The following is a 14,219-nucleotide window of genomic DNA, read 5'->3' on the forward strand; positions in this document are numbered from 1 at the left end:
AATAAAATATCCATCCTAATATAAAATACCTTGCAATATTTTCTGCCTCCTCCAGACATGCCTTGTTTTTCCCTTCTCATTCACTGGATTCATTAACCATGATTCCAGCTTCTTTTAGCTTCGGTCTTCAGGTAAAAGCAGAAAGGAATCAAAAGGAAACAATTCCTGTTTCATTCCGGCCTGAGATGGCACACACTTGTTAGTGAAATCTAGCTGCACCGCTGAGCAGAGCACTTAAAAGATATGATAGTTACAGAGGGAGCCTTTTTTAAAAAAAAAAAAAAATGTGCCTTTACTAAAAGGAACATTCCAGAATAAAACCATGCTCTTGTAATATGCTATTCTGCTGTCAAACAGTTTGTGCCACAAACAGTACCAAATTTGAAAGTGTCTTTGCTTAGTGAATAATATAACTGGCCACATGAAGAAGAAAACATTGTGATAAAGCTAGTTCTGGCTGATAGGATTCTTCATGTTTAATAGAATCTAGGTTTGATGGGGGCATCTCAGTAGGACAAATATGGTTGGTACAGAGCAGTGGAGGTGTTGAAAATAAACACACACACACACACAAATTTATTTGCTTGTAAGATGAACTTTTGAAACTATTGCTTCTGCTGCTTCCTGACACTCAGTTAGCAAAAACTTCCAACAATTTTGCTGTGGTTATACAACTTATGGCTGTTCAGCTCATCGCTGAGCCACCGCCAACATCTTCAGGTGATTTGGCTTCCGCTCAGTGCGATGTTTTTAAAATTTTGCTGTAGTTTCCTTTGCCCCACAAGCAGTTTGTTTATTCCTCAGGCAAATATTCTGTTACCTCTCTTCATTCTGCAGTGCTTGGCTATTTGCACATCTAACCTCGAAGTCAGAATGAGAAATACTGGTCCTTTATGAATACTATTCGTTTGAACAGAGCAATTCCACCACAGTACAATCATGCGTAGGACAAAAACCGAGGTTGTGAGGTGGGGGGAATTTTTGCATGTTTTTATTAACTTTTTAAAAACAGAGGCACGCAGCGTGAAAAATACTTCAGGATACTGTAGGTGTGAAGTACTTTAATCAATTTACTATATCCTCTGCACCCGTAGGCCTCATTCTTATTAACGTGCTATATCTGTGTCTGCATCGTACCACTTCAGACTGAATACATATCCTGTACACACACGAATGTTTTAGCCCAGTTTTCTCCTTGCCACACTAGTTTTCTACATGCAGGGACAAGGCTAGGCTTGACACCCCTGACATCTACTTTGCTGTAGGGAAACATTTCCACCCTGCTCTTCAGTTTATCCTTTACGTGAAGCCCCATCTGCAGGCAGAAGCCCATACACAAGATTGCTACTTTAGTCAGAACCAGACCTAAGTCACCAGTATTTACTAAGCAAAATGCCGATTCATGATTTCAGTATAAAACATAAACATGTGTGAGATTAAAAACCACTGCTTAGCTTAATTTGATGCTTAGCTTAAGCTTTGATGCTTAAGTTGCTTGTATATAAAACAACAAACACTCAGCGCTAAAAACATGCTAATTGCCCGACAGTAAAATCTGGTATTTTCCCCTGTGGGCCACACTGAGGTGGCCTAATGACCTATGCCACTGTTTTTTTCCTGACTCTTCTCAATAAAAAAAAAGAGAGAGAGAGAGAGCAGTCCTTGACTCATCACAGCTCACTCAGCTGTCTTTTTAGAACTGCTGTGATTCTCTTCCTGGATTCATCTAGAGATGTTTTTCTGCTTGGGGACTGCAGCGCAGGCAGAGCAGGCAAGCTTGTGTTCATGCCGCTTTTGTACCTATTCGAGAGCGGTGCTTTAGTGGCTCTTGAAATCCCACAGTGTCCCGAGAATGTTATTCCTTTCCCACAGTTTGGGCTCCTCTGCCCGTGATTGCTGACCAATGCAGCGGAGGTTAGGCTGCCCTGACTGAGAGAACACTGTGACAATTGGAAGTTTCCACCGAGTTTCTTTAGCTCCACGACTTGTTCTTTGGCTTGAGCCAAGGCTTCGGTGAGCTCATACCGTTCCTCACACTCCCTGCGCACTGTGTCCTGGAGAAGAGCATTCTGCGTGCATAAAGAAACACATATTTCATAAGGCATTTGTCAGGGAAGACAAAAAGGAAAGGTATAAATATTGCGTGCTTTCTTCTTAAAACGTAGAGGACTCAAGGAACAGAGTGCACAGGCCACTACGCATTATGTGCTGAAACGCTTGAAAACAGATAAGCAACGTATTCATGTCAGTAAAAGTATTGGCTGCCGCATTCTTCTGCCTTGGGTGTGGTGACAGAACATCTGTGCCTGGGATGCAGAGAGGTACTTTAGAGTTCAGATGCGCTCAGGGCTCTCTAAAACTGTATCTGAAGAAGTGTGCATGCACACGAAAGCTCATACCAAGAACTAACTTAGTTGGTCTTTAAGGTGCTACTGGAAGGAATTTTTTTTGTTTTGTCTTTCCTTTGAACAGTGCAGAGTGCCATGACGCATCACAAACTGCTTTTGAAACCCACCTCAGCTTCAAAAGAGGTTTGCTTTTTTGGAAATGCTTGCTCCACTTGGTTCTTTGGCTAGACACAAAACTGTCCCTGGATACAACTTGATTAAAATACTATATACCACTATTCATTTTTTAAAAATACCAAATATACAAAAAAACCCACCACATAGTCAAAAGGTAACTTAGGCAAGAAGAACCTGCTGCACAAATATAAGAGGGGGGGGGGGGCAACCTGGCTTTCCGGTAGTACAAGTGGAAAGGATCTAGGGGTCTTAGTAGACCACAAACATAACAGGAGTCAACACTGTGATGCAGCAGCAAAAAAGCTAATGCTATTCTAACCGATGTATAGTGTCCCAATCAAGGGAAAAACAACAATTTTATTTATATGCCACCCATCCGAATGGGTTGCCTCAGCCCCTCTGAGTGGCTCCCAACAAAATATTTAAAACTCAATAAAACATCAAACATTAAAAGCTTCTCTATACAGGGCTGCCTTCAGATGTCTTCTAAAAATAAAATAGTTGTTTATTTCCTTGACATCTGATGGGAGGGAGTTCCACAGGGTGGATGCCACTACCAAGAAGGCCCTCTGCCTGGTTCCCTGTACCTCCAGAAGGCCCTCAGAGCTAGACATCAGTGTCCGGGGTGAACGGTGGGGTTGGAGGCGGTCCTTCAGGTATACAGGACTGAGGCTGTTTAGGGCTTTAAAGGTTAATACCAACACTTTGAATTGTGCTCAGAAATGTACTGGGAGCAAATGCACCAGTGTTATACGGTCCTTAGCAGTAATCCTTTGTATGCGAGTTGTGATATTGTTGAGTGTGAGTAGTTTATGTTTGAGTGGCTGGTCGATAAGACAAAATGTATGAGGCAGTGAAAGGTTCTGGTGGCTGTGTGGACTGCTGAGTGAGATTGGCAAGTTGCATGAATGTATGCTATATTGCTTGAATAATCTTCATTATGCTGCCTTATTAATGCTCTCTGGTTTTATCTATACGGATGTTCTTTGTACATTTGTTCTCTTATGTAAATTATTTGACATGGTTTTTATTGTACAGTAGTACCTTGGTTTAAGAATAGCTTAGTTTATGAGCAAACCCGGAAGTAGGTGTTTCGGTTTGTGAACTTTGCCTTGGAATAAGAACACGTTCCGCTTCCTGTTGAGTGTGTTCCATTTTTAAATTGAGTCCCCCGCTGCTATGCGAAAGCACGCCTTGGTTTAAGAATGCTTTGGTTTAAGAATGGACTTCCAGAACGGATTAAGTTCGTAAACCAAGGTACCATTGTACTTATTAGGTGTGTGTATATGTTTGTGTGTGTCATTAATACACACTCTCTCTCTAAATGGTCTGTAAATTAAATAAACCAAAAATAAACAAGACGAATTATGTCTATACCATTCATAATTTTATAAATCTGCCTTGAGTTGTCCATTTTATTTTCAACCACTTTTCTCAACAGAATTGTGGTTAAGGTTAAATGAGAAAAGGATGATAATGGTAGAGGAAAACATCCACAATGATACTAGATATTCAAGCTGCATTCAAGTTAATAAATGGAGCAAAACCCTTTTTTCTGAGTCATAGTGCGTAACCCAGCATTAAGAATTATACTGTGCAAGCCACATTGAACTGAATGTCAGTTGGATGCCTTTTCCAGCAACTGTATAGGACTTAGATTTGCTGACAACAGAACTGCAAAGGCCGTATACCGCCCCCCCCCCCCGGAAGCTCACATGGTTCAGAAACGTCTTTGGCGATGTCTATGTGCCTCAAGCCCTTGGAAGGAGTGAGTTGGAATTTTTTTAACACACACGTCTACCTTCACCTTCATTGCAGCAAGACTGCTCATCTTTAAAGGGATCTGAGGGTGTGGCTTCTGTCTGATGCCCGGGGGGGGGGGGCTAGGGCCATGCCATGACCCCAATGGGGACCCCTCGGGGTGCCCCTATTTGATGTAAGTTATAGGGCTCCTCTTATTGGTGATTTACTCTTAGTTGGACTCCCTGCAGACAGGTGGGAGTCGAAATACAGCCTGGCTTCACCCAATGCCTAAGCCAAACCACTCACATCTGTAACCAATAAAATTGCGGCCTATTTGAACCCATACGCCAAAATACTTGTGTACATGTGTTTATTATCTACTAAGGAACTGCGGGTCATGGGGCCCTGGCATGCAATAACCATTGAGCATTAAGGGCTGGAAAAGTGTTAGACGGTTTTGCATTTTATAAAGAATTAAAAGCAAACAAACCCCAATAGAGTCAAGGACATCGTGAAGGATCTGATTCTAAATTATGAGCTCAGTCTGATTTCATTAGTAGTCCTATTTCAGTCTGAATCTGAATAATGAGGTCTTATTTTAGTATGAATCCAAAATAAGACCTTGTTGAGAGAGATGAAATCAAAAAATATTTAAAAGCAAAGGTGGTACTAAAATATTTAAAGGTGATATATTCACTCTTTCATCAATACCCCAAAATTTACCAGCTCCCACCCTGCAAGCAAGATCAAGAAAGTTTGGGGCAAGAAATAAAACTGAACAGCCTCTGGTTGCAAATGTCTATTTGAATGGCTCAACTTTTCCACCTTTCAGTGGGAGATGGGGGGCATATGGTACAATCTCAGAGATAAACATATTTATTTTAGTGGCAGAGTTTTATGATGAGCTAAAAAGCTACCCAAACTCACATGGGTCAGTACCATATGGCCTAGTTGTATCTGTTTATGTTTGCTCTCAATTTGATATTGTATTTAGCAAAATTTTGGTGTGTTTTTTTTTAAGAGATATGAATCAAGGACTTGCTCTCTTATTGACTGCAGAACATCATTAGGGTGGTCTGTGCCATTGGGCATCCTAGCTGGGGCTGATGGGAGTTGGAGTCCAACAACGTCTGGAGGGCCACAGGTTCCCCATACCTGATTTTTGTTTCTATCCGTTGATCAGTACTGTGGCAGAGGATCTCACTACAGTCCTATCTGAATTGCCTCTTTGCATCCATGCTGGTTATTCATGTTTTAGGAAAGGGCTTATTCACATGAGGGCTAAAGACATTAATCTTGTCTTGTTTGGCCCTTAGGTTGCCTTATCTGCAGTACCCTTTCCAAAATATGGCATGAATTTGTAGAAAGGGATGTAATCACCCTGAGATGGCCTATGTCCCTGCATAGGCTTATCTTGCCTGATCTCAGATGGCTGCCATTTTGTGAACTCTTTTTGATTTTGGTGTGTGGCTTCTCAAATGTTTCATACTCTCAGGAATCTGAGCTATTTAAATATTATTATTTTTTATAAACCTCCCAGTTCTTAGCCTCTTTTTGGGTGTATTAGGGTTTTCATTTTTTCACTGTTTAATTATTTTATTATAAGCTACCTTGGGCATTTTTAAAAACCAAAAACTGGGGTACAAATTACTTTTAATAAGTAATCCAATCAGTTGTCACAAGGAAAATTAGCACGTCCCATTTGGATTGATAATTTTTGACATCTGGCTCGTAATTCCCACCCACAGCTGAGTCTTTGGGGTTTATTTTATTTTGGAATATTCTATTTTGGAATGTCTTGTTCTGGCCTACATACTACTATTCCTACTATATTTTGCAAGACTCAAGGTCACTACCACAGTCTGACTGAACTTGAAAGCTACATTTCACAGGGCACTTTTATTGTGTCTGGGGCACTTTGTCTGCGGCTAGCAGAGAACTCCCTGGAGACTTCAAAAAGATATGTTCTCTTTGTTGGAAGAGAAGCGGGAGCGGGGAGAAATGTAGACACAGCTTCTGTTGAGGGTCATGCGCAGAGTGAGACAACCTTGGTGAATCTGCGGCCCTGACTACTGCTGCCACAAAGGATGCCTTCACCCTGGGGCCAGACTACACTCATTCAAGAATGATGTTGCCATGGATTTTCCTGCATCCTTGTTGCTGTTTCTACAAGCTGATAAAATTCCATGAATATGTCCCAATAGAAAGGTTTCCTTAGATCTTTCCTCATACTCTTGGGCTTGGATCAATTCCCCATATTCCTGGTTGTATCCTGCAAACCAGACATGCTTGAGGGATGAGTTCACACACAATGGCTCATCACTTGATGGCAGCAACACTCAAATGTGTGAAAGTCACTGCAGTTCAAATGCTACACAAAGATGTACCTCTTCCAAAAATTTTGTTTCGCCTGACATGACACTTATCAGTGGAGCCAGTTCAGACAACTATGGATGCTTCCAAGTGCTGAGCAATGATACCTTTTTGCATGTTGCTCTGAACATGTGAAATTCAGCAGCATTGTGCAGTGTCCCTGCTATGGATCACGCAGTTTGATCCATATTTTAGATTTAGGGGAGCTAGTCTCAAACATTTGTTGGGGGAGACCTAGGTTTTTTGGGAGGGATTTATTTGTCCTGTCTCCACACTTTTTATGATAGAGGACCACTGTAGTCACCCCCAACGACACGTTCCCAAGATGGAGGGTGAGGGAACAGCTGCAGTCGCCTGTGGTTCCTGCGCAATGTTTGCCATCTTGCCAAAGGTTGCAGGCAGCTTTACCTGCAGCAATTGCATGTTGATTGCCCTCTTAAAAGACAAAGTCCAGCAACTGGAGGAACGTGTAGCTACGCTCCAAAGAATTAGAGAGCTGGAACTCTTCTTGGAAGCAACAGAGCACACCGTCTCCACCAAGGAAGAGACAGGGGACTCCCCTGAGAAGGTGGCTAGTTCACCAACACAGGAGTCAGATATTTGGAGAAACGTGACTCAAAGAAGTAGGAGGCCCAGGGTTCGCTCTGATTGTTTAGAAATACGCAATCGCTTTGAGGTCCTTTCCCCTAGCATGGAAGACGAAGAGCAGACTCCATTTGAGGATCTCTCCCTCATTACAGTCGATCAGGTATATGAAGACGAGGAGCAAAGGCAGTCCTCTGGGAATGTCCAGGCGACCTTGGAACCGACAGCTCACAGAAGAACCCCGACCAGACCTAAGAGGAGGCGTGTAGTGGTGATAGGGGATTCCCTACTGAGGGGAACAGAAGCAGTGATCTGTGGGCCTGACAAGATGTCTCGGGAAGTGTGCTGTCTCCCCGGGGCTAAGATCCAAGATGTAACTGAACGACTGCAAGGAATCATAAAACCCACTGACAAATACCCCTTCCTCTTGGTTCATGTGGGAACCAATGACACTGCAAGCAATAGCCTCCAGAAGATCAAAAGAGATTACGAGGCTCTGGGCAGGAAATTGAAGCAATTAAATGCACAAATTGTCATCTCATCTGTCCTCCCAGTTGAACGACGTGGCCCAGGGAGAGAGGGAAAAATAGTGGAAGTGAACAACTGGCTTCGCAAATGGTGCAAACAGGAACGGTTTGGATTCTTAGATCACGGAATGCAGTTTCTTGAAGATGGACTTCTGGCAAGCGATGGGCTGCACCTCACAACGGTTGGGAGGAATGTTTTTGCAAAAAATCTCAGAAACCTCATCAGGAGGGCTTTAAACTGACTAATGTGGGGGAGGGAGACAGTGCTCCTGAAGGTAGGAGTCTATCAATTGATGAAGATGATCATCCAAATGTCATAGACCGAATGGAGCAAAGAGCATGCAGACCTAGTGGTGGGAGGAGAAAATCCTTAAATAAGAGACACGGGGGAATGATTAATGGACTTCAATGTCTGTACACTAATGCGCAAAGCATGGGAAATAAACAAGATGAGCTTGAGCTCCTGGTACAGCAAACTAAATATGACATAATAGGAATCACTGAAACCTGGTGGGATAAATCCCACGATTGGAATGTAATAATGGAGGGATACAATCTATTTCAAAGAAACAGACCAGACAAGAAAGGAGGAGGAGTGGCGTTATATGTCAGGGATGTGTATACCTGTGAAGAGATCCAAGATTTAGAACCTCAAAGCCAAAGTGAGAGCATTTGGGTCAAAATTAAGGGAGAGAAGAATAACAGTGACCTCATTGTGGGAGTTTACTATAGATCCCCAAGCCAAACGGAGGACATAGATGATGCCTTCCTGGAACAGATGGCCAAGCATGCAAAAGGAAGGGAGATAGTAGTAATGGGGGACTTCAATTACCCGGATATTTGTTGGATGTCAAACTCAGCCAAGAGCATAAGGTCAAACAGATTCCTCACTGCCCTTGCAGACAACTTCATTGTCCAGAAAGTGGGAGAAGCAACAAGAGGAACAGCCATTTTAGATCTGGTCCTAACCAATGTTGATGACCTGGTTAGTGGGGTAGAAGTGGAAGGATCATTAGGCGCAAGTGATCATGCTCTTCTGAAGTTTACTATACAGCGGAAAGGAGCAGCCAAGCATACTAGGACTCAATTTCTCGACTTTAAGAAAGCCGACTTCATAAAGCTTAGGGAAGTGCTGGGTGAGATCCCATGGACAGTAATACTAAAAGGAAAGGGAGTTCAAGATGGCTGGGAGTTTGTTAAGAGGGAGATAGTAAAAGCACAACTTCAGGCAATACCAATGAGACGGAAACATGGAAGGTGCCTAAAGAAGCCAGGGTGGCTATCTAAAGAACTTTTAACTGAGTTAAGATTAAAAAAGGATGTGTACAAAAAATGGAAAAGGGGGGAAACCACCAAAGAGGAATTCAAACTAATAGCCAGCACGTGTAGACACAAAGTCAGAAAAGCTAAAGCACAAAATGAACTCAGGCTTGCTAGAGAGGTTAAAAGCAACAAAAAAGGCTTTTATGGGTATGTTCGTAGCAAAAGGAAGAACAAAGAAACCGTGGGGTCACTCAGAGGAGAAGATGGTGAAATGCAAACAGGGGACACAGAAAGGGCTGAACTCCTCAATGCCTTCTTTGCCTCAGTCTTCTCCGATAAAGAAAACAATGCCCGACCTGAAGAATTTGGAGCAAATGATTCAGCAGAGGAAACACAGCCCAGAATAACTAAGGAGATAGTACAAGAATACTTGGCTAGTCTAGATGTATTCAAGTCTCCAGGGCCAGATGAACTGCATCCAAGAGTATTAAAAGAACTGGCAGATGTGATTTCAGAACCACTGGCAGTCATCTTTGAGAATTCCTGGAGAACAGGCGAAGTCCCGGCAGACTGGAGGAGGGCAAATGTTGTCCCTATTTTCAAAAAGGGGAAAAGAGAGGACCCAAATAATTACCGCCCAGTCAGTCTGACATCAATACCAGGGAAGATTCTGGAGCAGATCATTAAGCAAACAGTCTGTGAGCACCTAGAAAGGAATGCTGTGATCACCAATAGTCAGCATGGATTTCTGAAAAATAAGTCATGTCAGACTAACCTGATCTCGTTTTTTGACAGAATTACAAGCCTGGTAGATGAAGGGAACGCAGTGGATGTAGTCTACCTTGATTTCAGCAAGGCATTTGACAAGGTGCCCCATGATATTCTTGTAAAGAAGCTGGTAAAATGCGGTCTTGACTATGCTACCACTCAGTGGATTTGTAACTGGCTGACTGACCGAACCCAAAGGGTGCTCATCAATGGTTCCTCTTCATCCTGGAGAAGAGTGACTAGTGGGGTGCCACAGGGTTCTGTCTTGGGCCCGGTCTTATTCAACATCTTTATCAACGACTTGGATGATGGACTCAAGGGCATCCTGATCAAATTTGCAGATGACACCAAACTGGGAGGGGTGGCTAACACCCCAGAGGACAGGATCACACTTCAAAACGACCTTGACAGATTAGAGAACTGGGCCAAAACAAACAAGATGAATTTTAACAGGGAGAAATGTAAAGTATTGCACTTGGGCAAAAAAAATGAGAGGCACAAATACAAGATGGGGGACACCTGGCTTGAGAGCAGTACATGTGAAAAGGATCTAGGAGTCTTGGTTGACCACAAACTTGACATGAGCCAACAGTGTGACGCGGCAGCTAAAAAAGCCAATGCAATTCTGGGCCTCATCAATAGGAGTATAGCATCTAGATCAAGGGAAGTAATAGTGCCACTGTATTCTGCTCTGGTCAGACCTCACCTGGAGTACTGTGTCCAGTTCTGGGCACCACAGTTCAAGAAGGACACTGACAAACTGGAACGTGTCCAGAGGAGGGCAACCAAAATGGTCAAAGGCCTGGAAATGATGCCTTATGAGGAACGGCTAAGGGAGCTGGGCATGTTTAGCCTGGAGAAGAGGAGGTTAAGGGGTGATATGATAGCCATGTTCAAATATATAAAAGGATGTCACATAGAGGAGGGAGAAAGGCTGTTTTCTGCTGCTCCAGAGAAGCGGACACGGAGCAATGGATCCAAACTACAAGAAAGAAGATTCCACCTAAACATTAGGAAGAACTTCCTGACAGTAAGAGCTGTTCGACAGTGGAATTTGCTGCCAAGGAGGGTGGTGGAGTCTCCTTCTTTGGAGGTCTTTAAGCAGAGGCTTGACAACCATATGTCTGGAGTGCTCTGATGGTGTTTCCTGCTTGGCAGGGGGTTGGACTCGATGGCCCTTGTGGTCTCTTCCAACTCTATGATTCTATGATTCTATGATTCTATGCTCTAGACCTCCCTGTGCCTGACTGTTTGCAAAGAACTTGGTTGGCATCCATCTGTCTTGGGAGATAATGGAGGAGTGTGCCTTTGTTGGGGAAAACAAACTGTTGGAAGGTTACAGTGTCTGCTGTGGCTGTAGAGACCAATATGGGAGAAACATGTTTTGTTGCAGGTAGGGCAGATGAAGGCATCCGGTTGTGCTGCTACAGATGCACCATGGTATTTCTTCTCTCTGCGCTCCTCCCAGCAAATAACTTATGCATGTACTATGGTATACATGTAGGGCTTTCTGGGAAAGCGGGTTTCTTAAGTATTGGAGGACGCGGGGAGAACCCTACTACACTGATGCAGACAGTGAAATGAGCATGTAGAATTTGGGAGCCAGGTCAGTATGTGCAACCCCACTCCCCTCTTCCACGTGTTCAACATAATGGGCTTAACAATCCTAATGCAACAAACCACTGTTTGTTCAACCAGGAACAAGCTCTGTGCCTGATGTTCCCTCCATCTCTTCCACTGTGTCTTAACTAAATACTTCCTTATTTCTTAAGACAAACCGGGAAACTGTGTTTTGAAAGATCCCTACATACCAGGACATCAAAACACAAGTTTATCTTGGTTAGATATTCTAGTTTTTGGCTCTGATGTCATAGACAAACACGTACACATTAAGCAACCAGGAAGGTACACAATAGAGGAGGAAAAGGTTGGGGAAGAAAGACTGTGCAGGTACATGGCTTGTTCCATAGTTTGTTGGACTGGGATGGTTAGGTCTCAACCAAGACAAGGCACGAAAAGGACCTAAGAGATGAGACATTCAGTTGTGAACCCTGGTTGAATTCATACCTCCTCTTGAACCTGACTCATTTTCTGAATCAACTGCGTTTGCTCTTGAGTCAGTTTTTCCAGCTCATAAGTTTTCTTCTTTATTTCTTCTCTCATGTCTTCTGTCACTGAATGATGGGCGCTCTGTTCCTCCTGCAGCTGGAGCTCAAGCACGGCAACTTGTTTTTTTAAACTTTGCCATTCCTCCTCTCTCTCTCGGTGCTTCTCTGTAAGCTTGCTCTGGGCTTCACAGAGCTTCTTTTCAAGGGTGCCCACTTCCATCTTCAGGCTATTCGTGGCACTTGATATCAATGCAGGCATCTGAAAGACAAATAATGACATTCCTTGGTTTGCAAGGCGTGATGGCAAGGCACCCCTTTGGTTAAACACATTTTCAATAGGGTTAAGTGAGGTTTCGAAAGACGGAGAAAGATGTGAAATCATCACTTCATAAATCAGCAGTGCTAACAATAGTTCAGATAAAATGTGTGGCCTTTTTTTCTTTAAAAAAGGGTGGGTTTTTTCCAGTTTATTGTGGACTTGATGCTTGCACATTTTACACCATGGACTCACACAATATTGTCTTCCTTAAAATGCCATCAAGTATTATTTTCCCATTTAATCAGGATTTACCTTTTCAGGGGGGGAAAACTAGATGTTGAAAGGAAAAGTAGAATGGCATATCTGGTTTAAAGTGGGGGCAAGGGACAGAATCTTGATGAGGATAATGTTTTGTGGAAGATGCCAAAAGTATGCAATATTATTATTATTGCCTCGCCTTTTTCCTAATGGGACTCAAGATAAAAACAGGAATTGCAAAAAACAGAAAATAATAATTAAAAACAATTAAACCATGGCAGAATTAAAACTATATACATATATAATATCTGTTTAAATCCAAGTCCACGATAAACAGCTGTGTGGGCTTGCCTGTTCTTTATGTAAGTGTATTACTGCAATAGGACAAGAGAGAGAGCAAACTGTACCAGATCAAGGACAGATCACAAATGAATAAACAAGGAATATTTATTATGTTATATATTTTATTCATTAATTTACTTTGCTTTCCAATAAACGAATAAAATAAATGGCAAAGAACTAAAAAGATCCATAAATAATGTAGTAGAAAAGTTTTAAGTATCCAGAAGTCAGCATTGAGATAGAAAGTTTTGCTCATAGAAAGCCTTGCAGAACAAGCAAACAAGCAAACAAACAAACAAGCCTTTGTGACATGTCTGAAGACTCTGTGTGAGGTGGGGGTGTTAGCTGCTGGATTTTCTCAGGGAGGCAGTTCCATAATGGAGCCTGTCCATGGAGCCTGACCCTGTTCCCGGTCACTGCCAGTCTGATCTTAACAAATGACAAGGTCTCCAAAGCAGATCCTGCTTCTCAAATCCAGAAATTCTGAGGTGATCCTTGCCAAGTGAGCTGCAGTGCTGCACAAAGGCATGGCGGGGGCTGTGAGAGAAGACAGTGTCTGTTCCCCTCTACAGAGGTGGCTCCAATGGCTTCTCAGCTTCCTTTACAGTTCCGGTCTTACTTAGGGTTGTTGTATTTCAAAAAATGAAAATTCAGACACAAAAGTTGTTGAGGGTTTTTGGGGGGGCAAAGTTGCTATATATGCTCAGGTTTCCCCGGCCATTTTTACCGATTTCTGCAAATTCCGCCCAGACACTATTTCTGACAGGCGAATCCTGGCTATGACCGGGAAATTCTGGACATATGGCAGCCCTAATCCTATCTTCTTCCCAGCCAGCTTCTCTTTCATTGAAGAGGAAATGTCCTTTTTTGAGGGTGGCGGGTGTAGAAGGAAGAAACTCCTAGCCACCTTGCATACAAAAGGTAAGACACACCTCTTCCTCACAAAAATGTGAAGAATTTGCTTTCCCCCACCTCCAGCCAACTGGATTAGGGGGAGAGTTCATTCCCTCTCCAAAACTTACAAAAATCACTGGGAAGATACTTGGGTCCAGCGCTATTGGAGATGGAACCTGGAACTTTCTGCATATTCTCCTCTATTGAACTTTGATCACTTCCCCCTTCCCGGCCCCAAATATGATCTTTATGCATTTTCAAAACAGGAGAAGCCAGAGCAATAAAATAAAAATTGGGTTAGGAATTTTGGGCTTATACCAAGATGTAACACTGCATTAGATTGATTGCACATTCTTTTATCATTTGATAATCAGAATTTACTTCAAGCACATAGACATGTGAGAATTACCCTGTTTACATTATCAGTTTTCCTGGGACAGCCACCATGGAAGTCACTTTGGACTCTTTGAAGTATCAGCCTCAAGGGCCAGAACTCAAGAAGTAAAATGAATGGAAAGAGGGTTCCTGACTCATTTCTTTTCTGAAGTGGGATAAATGTGTTTAACAGCAGAAC

The 14,219-nt window shown here is 42.8% G+C and overlaps 1 protein-coding gene across 9 annotated transcripts in view; it reads right to left on the reverse strand.

Annotated features, from left to right (window-relative positions):
* Positions 1-281: 281 nt before the first annotated feature.
* The window catches only part of LEKR1 (leucine, glutamate and lysine rich 1), a 73,654-nt gene continuing 59,716 nt past the window's right edge, over positions 282-14,219 (reverse strand). For all 9 annotated transcript variants that reach the window (XM_028731367.2, XM_028731374.2, XM_077929848.1 and 6 more), the window contains 2 exons: positions 11,852-12,151; positions 282-2,069 (listed from right to left, as the gene is read on the reverse strand). In XM_028731367.2, coding sequence (XP_028587200.2) covers positions 1,671-2,069; positions 11,852-12,151 — 699 coding nt within the window. In that variant the 3' untranslated portion in view covers positions 282-1,670. The remainder of the gene's footprint in view (positions 2,070-11,851; positions 12,152-14,219) is intronic.

Source organism: Podarcis muralis, chromosome 6 (assembly GCF_964188315.1).
Source record: "Podarcis muralis chromosome 6, rPodMur119.hap1.1, whole genome shotgun sequence".
NCBI classification, from domain to species: Eukaryota; Metazoa; Chordata; class Lepidosauria; order Squamata; family Lacertidae; genus Podarcis; species Podarcis muralis.